At 40.6% G+C, this 19,442-nt stretch overlaps 1 protein-coding gene across 1 annotated transcript in view; it reads left to right on the top strand.

The window, feature by feature from the left end:
• LOC136883528 (uncharacterized) overlaps positions 1 to 16,854 on the top strand; it is a 41,140-nt gene extending 24,286 nt beyond the window's left edge. The window contains exons 3-4 of the mRNA XM_067155895.2: positions 10,031 to 10,195; positions 16,613 to 16,854. Coding sequence (XP_067011996.2) covers positions 10,031 to 10,195; positions 16,613 to 16,774 — 327 coding nt within the window. The 3' untranslated portion in view covers positions 16,775 to 16,854. The remainder of the gene's footprint in view (positions 1 to 10,030; positions 10,196 to 16,612) is intronic.
• The last annotated feature ends 2,588 nt before the right edge of the window (positions 16,855 to 19,442 follow it).

The following is a 19,442-nucleotide window of genomic DNA, read 5'->3' as shown; positions in this document are numbered from 1 at the left end:
CTGGCCGCGCGATTGGTGTTTAATAACCATCTAGATGTGGCTTATTCGGGGAATAAGATGCATTTTGCATTTTTCCCCCCTGAATGCAGTTCCCTTGATTAGCTAGTGGTTATCAAGGCATATTTTTCTAATACTGTATCCGCTCAGTCTCCGCCAATCGCGCCCCATTGGACACCTCCCTCTCTCCGTACGACACCGACGTTTTTATTCTACATGAAACTTTCTTGACCCCTAAACTCCATCCTCATTTCTCTCAATATAATCTTTATCGCGCTGATGACCACGTTGCAGCTCGTGGAGAAGTCGCTATTGGGGTTAAAAAGCATATTATCACCAAACAGCATTTTTATCACTTTTCAAATAATTTTTCGGAATATGTAATACTTGAAACCTTTCTACCTAATAGGTACTTCATCTCTGGTCTTTGTTACTCTTTACCTAACCCCTCGCACACCGTCCCCCCTTCATTTTCTTACGTATGTTGATAATACTTTTCAAAATTACGTTTTTTTTGCTGATATTAATATCCATTCTTATATCGTAACTCAAACTACCGCTTTTCAGGATCTACTTTCTCACTTTCGGGGCGTACAGATCCCCTTTCCTTTCCCTACCCGTCCAATTTCTAACACCATTCCCGATGCTCTTATTTTATCTCCTTATCTGGCTCTTTCTCCTACCATCACTAAATGTTTAGAACTAGGCTCTGACCACTCTCCCGCGCTTCTAACCCTCCCTCACCTTTCCTACCACCCTCGATCCCCTAGCTCCCGACCCCCTCCTAAGCAACGTTATTCACAAACGAATTGGACAAATTATCGACAAACTATAACTGATTTATTAACTGACTGTCCCCTTCCTACTTCCTCGCCTGATCTCTTTTCTTTAATCGATAGGGTAGAACAAGCACTTATTCAGGCAGACCAACTTCACATCCCTCGCCATTCCTACCACCCTACCAAACCCCCCCATACCTCCTAAAGACCTCTCTTTACTTAATCTTTCTCATGATCTGTATCATTCTTATGTTCGAACTCGGGACCCCAATACCTTACGACAACATCGTCAGACACTTCATCATGCCCGCTCTTACATTAAAGCTATTAAGCTCAAACATTGGACGACTGCTTGTACCGACCTCTCTAACTTACATCACTCTCGAACTTTCTGGACCACTTTCCGACGCTTGACGCATACCCGTCCTCCTTTTCCTACTTACCCGATCCGTACTTCTTCGACTCCTCCTCTGACTGATAAAGATAAAGCTGATGCCTTTGCTGTTCATTACACCACCATTTTTCCCCTTCTACCAACCCTCTTCATGAACATCCTGATGAACCTACCATCTATCAGTACTACCAACCTACTCTCCCTCACTTACAGGCCTCTTTTCTCCATTTTCCTACTGTAGATTACACTCATCCCGTTAATGCTCCTATTACCCCTAATGAAATTTACGACTTCCTTCGTAATCGCCGTAACACAGCCCCTGGTAGTGATCGTATTACATATCGACATATTCGCGAAGCCCCATGCTCTTAATTCACCTTCTTTCTAGCATCTAGACCACTATGCTCTACACTGGTGTTTATCCTCGACACTGGGGTAAAGCCACTATTTTACTTTTCCTTAAACCTAACAAACCTCCGTCAGACCTTCGCTCCTACCGTCCCATTTCTCTTCTAGTAGTTCTCTCTAAAATCTTTGAAGGTATTCTCACTCGCCGGATGTCCCAATATTTACACTCTTTACATCTTATTCCTTCCCCTCAAGCTGGTTTTCGCTCTCACTTCTGTATTCAGGACCATCTCTTTCATATTACTTCTTCTCTCACTAAGTATCTCCCAACTCATAGACCAGCCCCATTAATATGTCTGGACGTTGATAAGGCCTTTGATAGTGTGTGGCATCCAGGCCTCTTCTATAAACTCAGCCATTTACCTTTGCCTACCACTGTTCTTCGCCTTCTTTATAACTATCTCCATTCCCGTAGTGCTGATATAGTCATCCGTGGCACCGACTCTTTACTTTTCCTATCCCCTCGGGTCTTGCTCAAGGTTCCCCTCTTTCCCCTCTCCTCTATTCCCTGTTTATGTATGACACTCCCCACCCCTCCGTTCCCCTACGTCTATATCAATATGCGGACGACCTTGCTGTTTTAGCTCTTTTCCCCACCTATACTTCCCTACAATCTAAGCTCCAACAATATCTGAATACTTTGGAATGTTGGCTCAATTCTTGGCATTTATCCGTTAACCCTAGTAAAACCCAATTTATGTTATTCCGTTCCAAATCCCGTATCTGTCGTCCCTCTAACAAAGTCCATCTAACAATGTATAATCAACCTTTCAACGAAACTAACCAACTAACGTACTTAGGCATAAAATTTCAAAATAACCTTAAATGGACTCTACATCTTTCTTCAATACATCGTAAAGTTTTAGGTCGATTCCGTGTCCTCCGCTCCCTTACGGGTCATTCCTGGGGATTAAATCCCGCCCAAATCCTACGAGTCTACCTTGCTTTTATCCCCCCAGTTGTCACTTACGCCTCCCTAACCTGGATTAACACCCATCCCTTAGACTACTATCACTTATTAAAATACGACCGACACGCACTTCGCATAGCTCATCGACTGACTTATGATACCCCCTCTGTGAATTTTCAACCATTGTATACTTTTCCTGCTATCCTTACACATCTCCATTCACTCCGGTTCACTTATCTTACAAACGGTATTCGTTACAATAATTCACTTATTACAGAAGCACTTCCCCTATCCCCCCTAGCTAATATTATTCTCCATGACACTCGAACCCCTCCACATGCTCATATTTTTCCCACCCCTTATTAATTTCCAACCACCCCGCTCTCCACCGCCCTATATGGTTTCATACATTTATTTTTCTCATGTTGTCATTTCTGCATGCTCCTGGCTGCGGTGGTACATCACCTCCCACCGACATATATCTACGGCACCGCAAGTGCCATCTGTGAACTCTGTGTTTCCAGTGCAGTGTTGTTCCTTACTTCGTTCTTCCCCTGTTAAATACTGTTTTTTTTGTTAAGTGTCCTTAATGGTGCTGATTAAGTTTTCTAATACGTGTTTTCACTTCAAACCTTTCAACACGTTTACTTCATCTGTGTACTGACTTTTAACCATATTCGTTGTATTCTCTTAACTTTTATATATGTTCTTTCTGTTGCTGTAAATGTTCACGCTGGGCTCTGTGCCGGTAGTTGAAATAACCTTTTGAAATGAAAAAATGAAAAGTTCACCTGCATACACCCAAGCGTCAGTGGGTAGGGTCTGACACATCTCACTCTGATGAGTCAAGTGTCAGACCTAAGACGAAACGCTGGTTGATAGAGCAAACGCCTGAAAAGCTTTACATCTGATCTGTTTTTTAATCGTAACCATGTCATAGACAAGACACTGATAAATTTACATATTAAAATTATTTAAACCGGCACTCGTCTTACGGTACTAAAAAATACACCGTTATTTTTTCTATTCGTCCAGGGATTAAGATATTTAATTTATAAGTCTTTACCTTCCAAACTGAAAGTTCACTCAGGCACTATGTTTCCGACGATGCCACAGAGTTTTAAAAATCAGGCGCGTCTTTTCAAGATATCCCTTATATGAGCACCCAGTGACTTCAAAACTTCGTCATTAACAATGAATTAATAACAATTGTTAGTCCTCGCAACTTTTCTTTCGTCAGTTTTGTTCCAATTCCTCTCTAGATCAAATACGACTGGCATAAAATCCCGCCAAGCATTCTGTACTCTTGCTCCCAGACGTGTGTACCTGAGGTCATTTCTTCATTCGTGGCAAACAAAATACTTTCTTGCTTTTCCACGTGTCTAGGCTGACCAAGAAAAAAAAACATGACTCGAACTCCTCGAGCAGTTTGCCCGCCTGATTCAAACTTTCCGAACTTCTCAGTTACGAACTCAAGACTCTGGTTTTTCCTAGCTTAAATGTTATGTGTTTAATATACAGTACCTCATCAGAAAGTAATAGCAAGAGAACACTTGTTAAATTTTGTAAAATAAGTAAAAATATGACAGCAAGGACTGAAATGTAAACAAAAAGAGAAATAAGAGGGATAATTTGGTGGTTGATGGGAATTGATAAGAATAAAGCTATAATACAAAATCGTGAGGTTAATCGATGGATTTTATACAATAAAGATATGTAAATGGCTCACCTACTAAGAGACTGTAAGAAAAGGAGGAAGATAAGAGAGAAATATTTAGATGGATAAGTAAAATCGAAAACGAACCTGAGCTTTACACCAAAATAAGAAATAAATATGTGAACTAGATTAAAGCCACTTATATTTATATAATAATAAAAGGAAGTAGTTGTCTGTGTGTCTGTCTGTCTGCCTGTGCGCGATACCCAGCAAACTCTACAGCATGCAGAGATCTGAAATTTTGAACATAGGTAGGTAGAAGGGGGTCCGAATGCACCTCGAAGCCGGGATTTTCATTTTCGCTTTCGTTGGTGAGTTATGAACGAAACACCATTGGAAAACGTGTATTGGGATATGACAATCCAAAGTGCTGTCACCAAGATTAAATGCATAGAGTCACTGTCGCTAGGCAACGTACATAAAAGATAGGTAGAGCACACAATTCAAGGAGCCATTTTACGTCCAGGGCGTAGGAAGCTGTTTTTGGTCTTATATGGTGTGAGGGCATATGACGGTGTTGATGATGATTCGTTCGTTGGATCGGGACGTAAAATCTTGAGCTATTCAGAGTAGTGGGCCATGTGCCGACGCCGGGTTTCAACCTTCATTCTTACTATCATATATCATGAAATTCATTTCATCTCATTAACTCTTCTGATTAGGTTGACCTCATGAAAGTCATCCGGTCGTAAAAACTCGCTACTAAGATTCATCTCACATCATACCCGAACACCGTAGAGAAAGGGGGCAAGGTTTGGATACATTTAGAGGAAACATACACGACACAAGATATATTTTTGCTACTTGCTTTACGTCGCACCGACACAGATAGGTCTTATGGCGACGATGGGACAGGGAAGGGCTAGGAGTGGGAAGGAAGAGGCCGTGGCCTTTATTAAGGTACAGCCCCAGCATTTGCCTGGTGTGAAAATGAGAAACCACGGAAAACTATTTTCAGAGCTGCTGACAGTGGGATTCGAACCTTCTATCTCCCGAATACTGGATACGGGCACAAGATAGACGATAAGAATAAACAAGGAATAATACATATATCACTCAAGTGCCATTTTGAGTCCGTGGAATGGCAAGCCATTTTCCTTCAATCCATGATGTCTGTCTGTCTGTCTGTCTGTCTGTCTGTCTGTCTGTCTGTCTGTCTGTCTGTCTGTCTGTCTGTCTGTCTGTCTGTCTGTCTGTCTGTCTGTCTGTCTGTCTGTCTGTCTGTCTGTCTGTCTGTCTGTCTGTCTGTCTGTCTGTCTGTCTGTCTGTCTGTCTGTCTGTCTGTCTGTCTGTCTGTCTGTCTGTCTGTCTGTCTGTCTGTCTGTCTGTCTGTCTGTCTGTCTGTGTTCATGTGTGCGATGCCCAGCCAAATCCACGGCAAACAAAGATCTAAAATGTTTGTCATACGTGGGCACAGGTTTTCACCTAAGACGCATGGCTGTGTATAAGAGCAATTCTTGCACCAAGACATAAAGCTGTGAACGTCATCAACAAGCAACATTCACAAGAATCATCTGGTTTCCTATAAATTGAAAAGTCTATCGACACGACATGTCATACAGATGAGGCTGTCAACTACACGACAGATATTATGAACAATCTGGAGTCACCTGGAGTACTCTCGAACATCTTAGGGTGGACGATTGTGGCGCCGATTATCCTTCTCAGGAATATGAATCCTTCCATCTGCAATGAACACGGCTCTGAAACCGATGACGAATATTATTGAAGCCACCATCATGACTGAGCATGCCGCGGGCTAAGTAGTATTCCTCGGACTGTAGTCCATTGAGTAGGAAGCCATTTTCGGCCCGCGACACGAGGAGCCATCAGCCCGTAATATTCGAAAGTGTTTGTATATACGTATGCGAAGCCCAGTCAAATTACGACAGACAGAGATCTGAAATTTTATCATAGGACAATCGCTTAAAGTTGTAGGACTCCATCTTCGAAAACGGTGCTTTTGCCATTGTCAACTGTACGTGGATTGTTCAAGAGTTCGAAAGGCAAACACAATACAGTATACATCTTACCTCCAAACGGAAGGACATTAATAATTTATTCCGAAGCTCTATAAGGAAACAATATTTTTTGCATTATATAACATGGTCTTTTACATGGTTTTAATATTATTTGTACCATCCACCAACCCGGTATCTTAAGCATTGAAAGTAAAAATATAATAAAAATTAAATAATGTATTTCATGCAATTTACGTCAAAACGATGTGAGTTAATAAATATAATGTTTAATTTGCTTTTAAATAAATAGTTTAGAAACATCTAACGGTGTAATTAATAAACGCGGGCAAAGCCGCGGGCACATGCTAGTATATATACATATTTAGCAAACCCAAGCTTTTTGCCGAATTCCATTGGCCTTCATCAGGACTTGTGAAGGTCTGCTTCCGAAAGTGAGCAAAGAAATTCATCACAGGAACGTGGAAGTCACGACCTCTCCACTAACTGGACTCAGGGATCGTCGCGCTGTGCCATGGTGGTGCTATGCATGTATTTGATAACTTGAAGCCGTCTTCCCTGTTGATGTTATTCGGGCGCAGTTTTATCTCTATGGCTTTCCTTACAAGTCGAACATAGAATTCTTTACAGGCGCGATGACCTTCGCCTAGTCAAAGAGGATTTCATGGTCTGTACCAATATATAAAAGAGCGGAGCTGGCACAAGGTGTGAGTTTCCTAACTGTCTGACTAAATTTACAAACATATTAAACTGCATTTTAACTTGAAAAATCTGTATATCTGCATTTAAAATGGAAATTATGAAAATTAATATTCATTAAATAAAATACACACTCGTCGTACCTTGTACTCACACTTACTTGTTACCTGCTTAGTTACACATACGTTATTTGAAGGGCGCCAGCTGCCACTCAGTGCAGCAATAATAGAATGAGACTCTTGACTATCTCTAGGGTGTGGGGTAATAAGCTTACTTTTGACAACATACCATATAAGTTCTGGGAAAAGGAGATTGGCGTTCGGTTTCCCCATTAATTTTGAGGTTAAGATATTTTACTTTCATTGAAATAAAACTATGAATTCGTTTGATAGAACAATATATATTCTTTAAATAATATATCAAAAAATAGTGAGTCTTGTTGCGATAAAACAGATGAGAATATGAAATTATGACATTGCAACTGAAAGAAACTAGGCATGAATTTGAATTCTTCTTGACCGGACATTTAACAATTTATACGAAATATTTCCCTCACTGATTCACTTGACTGTACCTTCAACACTTTTAGTGTAATTACGACGTATTCCTTTGATCTGGTGTTTACCGTAGATGTGTCACGCCTAACTTGGTGATACATCCTTGTGACTGCTTCTTCTCCATATCATCTGACTTCTTTGTAAGTCAATATGGTATGACCTCTTGGCAGGTCCAGGGTTGCCCTCTCTGACTCCATGGTAAGCCTTGCGTCCGTGTCTTCAACTAAGCGACCAACTAACTTTTGGCCTCACTCTCTCAATGACCAATAATTAATGGCTCACTGAGTCTTCTCCATCTCTCGTTCACACTCGTTAGCTGACCAACTAAGGCCTCTTGATCTAGTAGACTTCTTCACTGTACTGCATCCGTATAACTAATGACTGACGCTACAATATGCATCCACCTTATATAGACGTTGGTTGACACAACTACGTAATCTCCAGAAATAACAATGACATACTCCCACCTACGCGACAGATATTACATACAGTTGTGAAATAGCCCCGGGGCGGCTGACTCTCTGAGCGCATATTCTAAATAAATACGATGACGTAGCTATAACTTGGCAATGACTTGGCAGAAATGTCAGCCATATTGCACAATGTAAGGATGTCACACCCAATCTCTGATATATACAACAATTCTCACTGTACAGGTATTGAGTGTTATTCTACACATACGTATATATGCATACATCTAAGTACAATCTTGCAAGCAACAGGCATTGCAAAATAGAATTGAATAAGACTGATAATTACAATAATAGTAATAATATCACAGATAAAATAATAATAATAATAATAATAATAATAATAATACAGATAAAATAATAAAATAATAAAAATACAGATATCATCTTGTAACGGGATTTGAACCGTTACAAAGGGATGAGCAAGATGGCGGCCTCGCGCAACTTCTTAGTGCTAGGGCCCCGATGCAAGATGGCCGCTATACATTGGTTATATGAGACTAACTTTAAGAGCTGGACCAGGAGCTAATGGCGATATATTGTTCTTATAGGCCTAACTCTACAGAGCTACCTCACGGACACCCAAACTGTAACTTTTCACATATTAGTTTTATCAGCCTAACATTCGAGAAATGAAGCAAGGTTTGATATGGCTGCTTTACACTATTGCTAAGTTACTAAACAGAGAATGGAAGGCACCAGGAAAAACAGCAAAACTATGTAATATTATACGAGGAATGTGGGAAACGAAATTAAAAGATGAAAGCAGAGAAAATTCATGTAGTAGTATGAACATGTATGCGGAGGTATCCTAGGCCCTATGACGTTGTTAAAGCCTAGGATGTACTTCAAATTATAAGTTTATATAATGTACTGTAGCAGTAAATGATAGTGTAATAATGTGTTGACAGTCTTTTAGATGGAATAAGTTTGATAATTTTGATGTGGGCGGATGTTCTCTCCCCCAATTGCTGATCACCCGTCACTGGGGGTGGGGGGATCTGTTCATCGTTTTCGTCCATTCATATGTGGTAGGAATATACAAGAGGAGATATCCTGGACACTATAACATGATTAAAATCTAGGAAATGTCTCAGAAGGCGAAGGTTGTAACAATGTTGTGTATTTTAAAATATTGTATATTGTAAAAAAAATAACTGCCTACATTATATTATACAGGATGAGCAACATAAAACGAAACCATCCCGCAGCCCGGCAACAGCCTCCACACGGGAGGTGCGTGCGTGACAGGAAGTCCGCAGTGAATACATTGTCGTGTAAGCTATTTCTAACAAACAAACAAACAAACAACACAAAACAACACGAAAATTAAATGTACTCACATATATCATGCCAGGAGATGGTGAAACTACCTCCCTTCGTTGTTCAAATATTTCTGGCACCTGTTTACGAAATTGTTTATTGCCCTTCCGTAACTTTGCACCCGTTCGAACAGAACCATAGGAAATTGCCATTTCCTGAGCAAATTGTCGAAGTGATTTTGCAGGAGGCCTTTCCAGGGCGTTACCAATGTTACCTACAGTTTCTTATGTGAGTCCTGTACGTGACTTATTACGTTTCTTATTCAATACGACTTCCCGTCTTACGTAATTTATTTACTAATCTATGAATCGAAACCCGACCTGGAACTTGAATATCAAGAAGCTTCTCTTGAAATTATCCTCTCACGGCCTTCGCACTTTATGTACAGACGTATGGATCGTAAATAAATACTATTAGGGGAACAGAATACCGATACCCGGCTTGAGCCTTTTCGCTGAAATCACACGTACTAAAGTCACCAACGAAACACTTGCCACGTTCGCAAAAGTTCAACAAAAAGTATATCCTGGCGCAGTTGCGCGGCCTTCAATACATCCGGCAATGTAATTCGTCACCGACCGACTCACTTACGCACAGAATGGAGTGGTTCCGCTTTATTTTGCTCACCCGGTATTGTATTGTGACTATAATAAATGAACATTCTCTTCCCAATTGGCGGTCATCCCTGACTGGGAGAGAAGAGTATTCCATTCATTCATTGGAATCACACACAGCTTCTTTGGTTGACTTGGTCACATTTTCAGATTACTGAAATGTTAATTATTTTCATATTTCAGATCGCCGCCACCGTATTCAAGAAAATGCAAAGTGGACAATGGTTCAAAATTTATGATTATTTTGTCGCCGACGCTTGTGAAGATGTCAAAAAATACTTGCCTGATATTTTCAAGAAGTACACTGAGGAGTACTTGAAAGTGAAGCCTGAATGTCCTATTGCTGGAGTAAGTAATTTTTTTTTACAACTGACCCCTAGTTTCTAACGTAATACACTCATGTTCATAAAAACCTGAACATCTTGAAAGACAACAAATAGGAAGTCCATATTCACATAACATGTGCATTACTATGTTCTGAAGAAATGATTAGCATCTGAACCATGTCGGCCCTCAGGTTCATGGTCCACATCGATCTCTCGGCGCACCACCACCAACTGGTAAAATGTGCCTGCGGCTCTCGTTTTGGCTACAAACTGAAGGTGATGGATCTATGTGACATGAGCAGACGTGCAGAATGCCTCGCAGACGTATGCGAGAACCGTACCGTCAAATGAGTGTGTTTGAAAGAGGGCGCATTATTGGCATGAGAAAACGTGATGCATCCATCCGGGAAATTGCTGCTCGTGTGGGACGAAGTGTGTCAGCAGTGCAACGGGTGTGTACATAATGGTTCACAGAAGGCCGCACAACACGATGAGATGGGTCTGGTCGCACCACTCAGACCACCCCCGAGAAGATCGACACCTCATCCGAATGGCATTGTAAGATAGATCTGCATCCCCGTCGGCTCTGGTGCAATAGTAAAAATGGCGTATGGCTTTTAGTGCCGGGAGTGTCCAAGGACATGTCCGGCTTGCCAGGTGCAGGTCTTTTGATTTGACTCCCATAGGCGACCTGCGCCTCGTGATGAGGATGAAATGAAGATGAAGACGAAATATACACCCATCACCCCTGCCAGCGAAATTAACCAATGTTGGTTAAAATTCCCGACTCTGTCGGAAATTGAACCCGGGACACCTGTGAGCAAAGGCCAGCACGGTGACCATTTAGCCACGGAACCGGAGTGGAACAGTGAAACTCATCCTACTCTATCAGGCGTGACAGTCCGTCGCCGTTTATTACGGTCTGGATTACCGGCGCTTCGTCCACTTCACCACCTACCTTTGACTGGTGTTCATAAATGCAAATTTCTAGAAGCACTATCTATAAACAAGTATCAGTCATGAAAGGTGCAATGATTAACTCGATTCCTCGTGATGGTAAAGCCACCGAAGCTAGGCATTCGGATCCGGGGGCCCAGCAACATTGCGCAGCTCAAGATCAGTCGCGGGGTCTTAGAATCCCTAAGACAAGTCACGAATGTAGACAAAGATCATTCATAGGGACACTGAATATAAATACAATGTTGAAAATAGGAAAGAAAATTGAATTGACTAAAATAAGGGATGAACAACTGAAAATATTAGCTATTCAAGAAGCAAGATACAGAGACGAGGACACAACACAAACGCACCACTATCGGATATATATATATATATATAAAGGCAGAGCAGCACAGAAAATACAAAATACTAAAGGTCTTTGGATGTTTGGAACAGCATTTGTAGTACACAATTCACTGGCAGACAAGAATTCAAGTCTACCTTACCAAGGATGTCAACACTAACTGTCATAAATAAGAATAACAAATACACACTGATAAACGCACATGCACCAATAAATAAGAACAACCCAAAAAATCCAGAGAAAGTAGAAAAATTCTGGAAAGACCTGGAAGAAATCATACAAAATGTTCCAGATAAGAATGTTGCAATTTTGCTAGGAGACTTTAATGCTCCAATTGGAAGGAACTAACCATCAAGAACCACAGGAAACTTCACGGCCCATAACAAGACAAACACGAATGCTAAGAGGTTGATATAGTTATGTGAGAAATTAAAAATTAATTATTAAAAATTAAACAGGGGCGCGCACCTGTGAGCTTGCATCTGGGAGATAGTGGATTCGAATCCCACTGTCGGCAGCCCTGAAGATGGATTTACGTGCTTTATCTTTTTCACATCAGACAAATCCTGGGGCTGCACCTTAATTAAGGCCACGGCCGCTTGCTTCCAACTCCTACGCTTTTCCTATACCATCGTCGTCATAAGACCTGTCTGTGCCTGTGCGACGTAAAACCACTCTCAAGAAAAACATTCAACTTGGATATCATGTCCATCAAGTTCCAGAAGAAGCCAAAGAAACCAAAAACGTGGAGATTCTGGGTGAATTCCAGATTGACCATGTTGTGATCAGGTATGACAATTCCAAGGAAATTCAAGATGTACATATGGCCCGCGGGACCAACTTCAACTTGACCACTACCTAACAAAAGTTAAGATGAAACTAACACCAGAAAGGAGAAGAAATGGTGGAACAAGAATTGCAAGGTACAGAATAGGGGATCTGAAGCTCAATCAACATAATCTAGGACGAATACCATAGCAGAATAAACAGGATTCAAAGCCACAGTTTGTCTGACATGTTTAACGTTCGCAAAATGGTTAATGCGTTTTCTATTGTCGTAAAATTGTGTTTATATTCAGTCATATGTAGACTCACGGCCGAGTACTTCATATGTTTCTCAGCATTAACATGTTCTTGGTATCTTACAAAGGAATTCCGTCCTGTTTGCCCAATGTATGATTTGACACAATTTGAACACATAAGTGTATATATACCCGAGTTTGAATATCTGTTATAATTTCCAATGCTTTTGTAATTGAAAATTAAACGTTGATTATTGTTATTGGTGCGAAAGGCAATTTCGAAATTAAGTCTCTTAAAAATATTACTAATCTGGTAAATGTTTCCATCATTATAGGTGAAAGTGGCAAAGTTCTTCTTTTTGTGCTATTTCATCAGCTGCGTTTGAGGTTTATTCTTCATTTTATTTATTAATCTATCTTTGTAGTGTTTTGTGTATCCGTTGTTTATCTCTATTTTGTAAACGAGATTATTTCATTTTTGAAATCGTTTTTGGACAAGGGTGTGTTAAATCCTCAATTTAACATGCGTAAAAAGGAACTCCTTTTTTGTGCGTCAGGATGGTATGAATCTTCGGTGGGCTTTTGGAATAGACTCTTTTATGAATCGTGGGATTCTCAGGGCTGGGCAAAAAGGACGGAATTTCTTAGCAAGATACCAGGAACATGTTAATGCTGAGAAACAGGAAATACTCGGCCATGAGTCTACATATGACTGAATATAAACATAATTTTACGACAATAGAAAATCTTGACCACTTTGTTAACGAAAGACAAAGGTAAATTATTAAGGTATGAAGGTTTTTACGGCGGGCGTCAATATAATAAAAATCTTCCGGGCTATTATGCCGTGGTGCACTCCTCTCATTTCGTCCAGACGTTTCGACTACCGCTGGACCACGGCATAATAGGCATAATAACCCGGAAGTTTTTATTATGTATGTTCACTCTTCACCCCTAAGGCTGGTTGGATCCTCAACAGCTCTGCCATCAGCTGTCATAGATGACCTAGGCGTCACTGAAGAGGCGTACTACGGAAATGAGGAGTGAGGTAGTTTCCCGTTGCTTTCCTCATCGAGCCAGAAGTTGCTATTATATATCAGTCTGCCAATCCCATTGAAATGCATGCACCAACCGACCTTATGAGCAACATTTTCACACCATTGATAGCAGGGACTGGCCGCAGAAGGAATGGCATTACTAGCATCGCTCATACCTTAGTCAGTTTCATATTGTCAAAGCCAAAGATAAGACAGATAGATCAACGAAAGTAACAAAATTGCTCTAACCCATATCAGCAGACATAGTGCATTGTAAACAATAGGTCTTTATAAAGGTAAATTAATGAATATTCTGGAAAACATTTATATTAAGATAGATCAGAAACAGAACCCTAGCCAGAATATTTACGAAATAACAGAGAATATCAATATATTATTAGAAGAGGCTACCAAATTGGATTTATCCAGGAAAGCCATCAAATAAGATCCGGAAAAACATCCAACACGCTTCCCCTCCGTTAACTCCACCCTACACAGCATTTCCCCCTACTTCTCCTTCCGCTTCCCTTCGCATACCAAAAGCTCCTAACACACATACAAACTTAGTCAGTTGACGATACGGCGTAAGGGAGGAGGCTAAACACAACACGACCGACTATGAGGTAAGTTTAAATAATTTCATATATCCATATACACCTCACCAATATACATTCTTACAAGGTTTTATCCTTTAAAATACCACCCTTGTTACTTAATTTCTTTCTCGTTTCAGACTTATTTCAACAGTCTAACTTTAAATTCAAATTCAACTGCGGTTGTTTTCAACAGTTTCCCCGACAATCATATCGTAAGAGAATATTTTATATTCTTAATTTTACTTTCAAGATTCAACAAGTACACACTTCTCCAACCTAAAAAGAAGACCCCTTACGTCGATTTTATTAGTTAACTTGGACATTGACTTGTTGGAAAATTTTAACCCAACATGAATGATAATTGTATCTAATCATCATTATCATTATCATGATCATCACGATCGTTTTATTTGTCTCGCCAATTTTTGTTCAATCTTTTAGCTGAAGATGTTCTATAATTGGAACGAAACATGTTCTATTTAGTATTATACTTATAGATTAAGCTGGATTGTGTTATGTAAATAATAAACTAGCTATAACAAATTGACAAGTATTGGAAGGTGGGAATTTACTTGTATCATAAACTTAGTTATGACTTACCATCTGGAAAAAGGGTACTATGGAGGTGAGAGAGAGATCACTAAACTACTGGTACCACCAAAACACAAAGTCGAAACAATCGCAATGTTTACAAACACATCAAGGATAATAAAATCCAAGGAGTATATATTCATGTTTAAAAAGAAAAAGCAGAACACCTTGAAAGACTAGAGATTGTAAATTCATATTCACTTGACATGCTCATTAGTATGTTCTGCAGAAACGATTAGCATTTCAGTCACCTAAATTCAGCATGTGTCCTGTTGCCTAGTAGGCACTGGATCCCCCATGGGCATTGATAACTTGCTCCATCCGAGATGGCATTGAAGCGTACAAGGCGCAAATGGTGTCCTGGGGTATAGCCATCCATGCTGCATTCATCTGGTTCCACAGTTCATCGTTGGTGGTTGGCATTGGGTCACAGCGCCGCACCCGTCGTTTCACCATATCCCACACATTTTCGATTGGCGACAAGTTCGGTGATCGGGCGGGCCAGGGCAATAGTCTGACATCCTCTGACAAAAAGAAGGCACGTGTTCGTGCAGCAATATACGGTCGAGCATTGTCCTGCTAAAATATGCCGTCTGGGGTGTCGTGCAGAAAGGGTATGGCTACGGGTCGCAGGATGCCATTCACGTAGGTCAAACTGGTCACAGTATCCTGGACATTCACCAACTGTGATGTGTGGTTGTACCCAATAGCACCCCACACCATAAGGCCTTGAGCTGGCGCTGTATGTCATGTGCGAATGCAGTCAATGGGATGCTCCACCCCCTCTGCGGCGAACTAAAATGAGGCCATCATTTTCAAACAAACAGAACCTGGATTCGTCCGAAAACACTGTCTACTGCCATTCCTGTCCCCAGTGAGGTCGTTCCATACACCACTGCACTCTAGCATATTTATGCACATTAGTCAAATGTACGCAGAGAAGTGGACGACGCGCCGGTAATCCAGACCGTAATAAACGGCGACGGACTGATCACTCCTGATAGTGTACGATGTGTTACACTGTCCCACTGTTGCTCCAGAGCCAAGGAGGACGCAGATCTGTCCTGCAATGCCATTCGGATGAGGTGTCGACGTTCTCGGTTGATGGTCTGGGTGGTGCGACCAGACCCATCTCATCGTGTTCTACGGTCTTCCGTGATCCATTCTGTACACACCCGTTGTACTGCCGACACACTTCGTCCCACACGAGCAGCAATTTCCCGGATGGATGCATCACGTTCTCCCATGCTAATAATGCGTCCTCTTTCAAACTCACTCAAACAGTACCTACTGAATTAAACCTTTCTTTTGATGTTGATGATGATGTTTGTTGTTTAAAGGGGCCTAACATCTAAGGTCATCGGCCAAAACCTTTCTTTTACCACATATTAGTATCCCATTGGAAAGTAAGTGCTTTGAAGTCACGAATGAAGGTAGACAGCTGTGGAGTCAGGCATGACGCCACACCCAGTCTCAGATAAATGGAAAAATAAAATAGTTACAATTAATATAGAGCCATGTTTAAGGTGTCATTTTCAAGAGGAATGTTTACAGAACAAATTAAGAGAAAAACGAATTTTATTTTTTTCACCCAATGTCATATTCCATTTTCCCTTAAGAACTTTCAAGCAAAAGCTGTTTAGTAAAAGCTGTTACAAAGTTGTATTGGTTTATTGCTAAACAATTGTTGCAGGAATACAAGACTTTTGCTGACTTACCATCATTGGATTTCTATTCCAGCAATTACTAATAGAAGTAGCAATTACTTAAGGCATTATTCATAAAGTGCCAAGCAGTTACTGGAAAAATCAAACTAAAGCAATCGCTTGTTTTTATTCATCGCCCTCAGTGTGTTTTATCTATTAATCATTATTATTTCCTTTGTTTTAGGGCACCTACAATGCGGATAACTGGATCGTCTTTTTCAAGGACACTCCAGTGGAGGAGCTGGAATATGGGGAATACAGAGTAGTAGACGTATTTCAACGTGGTGAGGAAAGAATTGGTTGCGTTGAGCTGTATGTTGGTGTGGAGGAGAAGGCTGCTAATTAGACTTGGGAAATGATTCACAAAGAAATAAAGAAAATTAACTGACATTTGTAGGAAGAAAAATAATTGTAAGAATTCTGTGTGAGATGTAACATTTGAAATATATATTGTCCTAAATAATTTTTCGTAATTTTCTTCAAAGCAATCTTTGAAATAATCTTACCTACAGATCTAGGTTCCATTCAGTGAAATGGTTCAGTTCTCGCGCCAGGTTTTGTCACGCTAGTGCTCGCACCGGGTAATAAATTACCCCATTCTTTTGTGAGATTATCGCATTATGATAACAAAATTTTGCTATTTTGACGATGATTTTGAATAAAGAGCCCATAATTGAAGAAAATACAATTGAAATAAACCTTAGATTTCCCATTAATACTTCATATAGAAAATATCTTAACTTCAAAGAAGACATAACTCGTCTAAAATAATCCTAGTGTCGTAAAAAGTGGAATTATAAAAATTAATTAATTAGGGTCTCAACACTAATATTTGGTGTATTTTACTGACTTTTGGTTTTCTGCTTGAGACAATCTTCGTACTCGATACTGAAATGGTTTTGGCAGACATACTTTTCACCCAGCTCACAAAGGTTTCTGTATTTTCTGCTCCGATTTCTGGGACACACGGCATAGTGTTTTCTCTTCAATGGTGGTATCTGAGAGCACTAGAGAATTTATTATTTATATTTTGAATTCAATTTCAAGGTTTCCTCTCTAATGCTGCGAAGCAAACTCGTTAGTATCGCTATAACTGCTATCTGAGCCTTCACCAATTTTATAACAATTTATCTTATAAATATTATGCTATTGTGAGTATTGACATACATGTGTCTTATGCTTGAGGGGTCATCTATAAATTTAGGTTACGAATGTACTGTCATAAAACGTGTGCCGGAAGTTTAACACTAAGAACCGTGCAGGCTGTGACGTGAAGTATGCATGGATGGCCAGACAATGTTACCTAGCAACCGTTCATTCTTTGTCTAATGGCTGATGGTCATCTCAAATTAGCTTCCGTTGACGGATGGCCATGACCGAGAGACATAGTTAAGATCATTTGATTTTCTCAAAAAGAAAAGTAGTTCAATTCTTCCAAGGTTGTTTCCAACATAAACAACATAGCTATTGTACGCATTCATGTTCAGAAGACGAACAAATATTTTCAATGGCCAACAATTTGTACTTCTTAACTCTGTCTACTGCCCCCTTTGCTACGTTGTAGAACGTACTCAGTGGCCTCATCTATTTGATCTATTTGATCACCGAGAAACATTGTTGTCAAGAGTATCTGCTTTCTTGTCCGACGTGTGTACAACGAGAATGCTTTCACGTGAAAAAACACACTTGCTACTCATTACTGGTTTCCCCTTCTTTAGTTCATCAACTGGAACTTCCACTTTCTTTTCATGGGGGTTCCATAATGGACGTATTGCACCATCCACACCCATAGGAGGAGGAAGAATTGGAAGGATATAATATCCCAACACTTCAGAAGGTGCTGCTTTAGTTTGGGCATTATTTTTCGCAGATCAGATGTCAGTGGAAAGCTCGTGTACTAGTTATCATAGTTAATGCAATTTTATTTACTTATTGATATACAAGATATCTGAAAAATTAGGATTTTTACCATTCAGGATACAAATTCAATATACTACTAAAGTCAGTTCGTAGACTGACGCCCACAATGCAGGTAACATGGCGTACACTCATGAACTACAATTAGACTAATAACGTCCTGTACTGGAGCTTACAGTGTAGGCAACACGGCGTACACCTGTGTACGTGCTGAAGTCAATTTGTTCGTTAACTGGCGCTAACAGGTCAAGGATTACATAGTCTTTAAACCTGCCTTCTCGCGTCTTTTTCTCGTCGTAGTGATCTGGGCGATTTCGATTTGATCATCTCAAACGTTTCGCTAGCGGATTTAACTAATTTCTGGTAGAACTTGAAATTTGTCGGCTGCTCAAACTATGACATTCTCGTTGACATTCAACTACCCTTCGCAACAGAGACTGTAGTTCTGCTTATACTGTATGCATGCAACTGCCTCTTGCTCGGGCTAGCGAAGAACTGTCACGGCAACATCCTGTAGTGCAAACTCTCAGCTATATTGCACCACAGCTACATTAGGGCCAGTCCACGAAATTAATGGCTCTACTACGTAAAATATTACTGAAGCGGACTGACAAAAATACACTGACTGACAGTGACAATGCAACACTAAGTAGGAGTGGTTCGAAAGGGATGAAAGTTGGGAAAAAAACAGAGACGGCACGGATGAATAATTGATGTTTATTTCAAACCGATATGCAGGTTACACAATGCGCACGGCATCGACTCAGTAAGATGTAGGACCACCGCGAGCGGCGATGCACGCAGAAACACGTCGAGGGACAGAGTCAATAAGAGTGCGGATGGTGTCCTGAGGGATGGTTCTCCATTCTCTGTCAACCATTTGCCACAGTTGGTCGTCCGTACGAGGCTGGGGCAGAGTTTGCAAACGGCGTCCAATGAGATCCCACACGTGTTCGATTAGTGAGAGATCCGGAGAGTACGCTGGCCACGGAAGCATCTGTACACCTCGTAGAGCCTGTTGGGAGATGTGAGCAGTGTGTGGGCGGGCATTATCCTGCTGAAACAGAGCATTGGGCAGCCCCTGAAGGTACGGGAGT

Source organism: Anabrus simplex, chromosome 11 (genome assembly GCF_040414725.1).
Source record: "Anabrus simplex isolate iqAnaSimp1 chromosome 11, ASM4041472v1, whole genome shotgun sequence".
Taxonomy (NCBI): Eukaryota; Metazoa; Arthropoda; class Insecta; order Orthoptera; family Tettigoniidae; genus Anabrus; species Anabrus simplex.
This window is presented reverse-complemented; position numbering and strand designations above follow the sequence as displayed.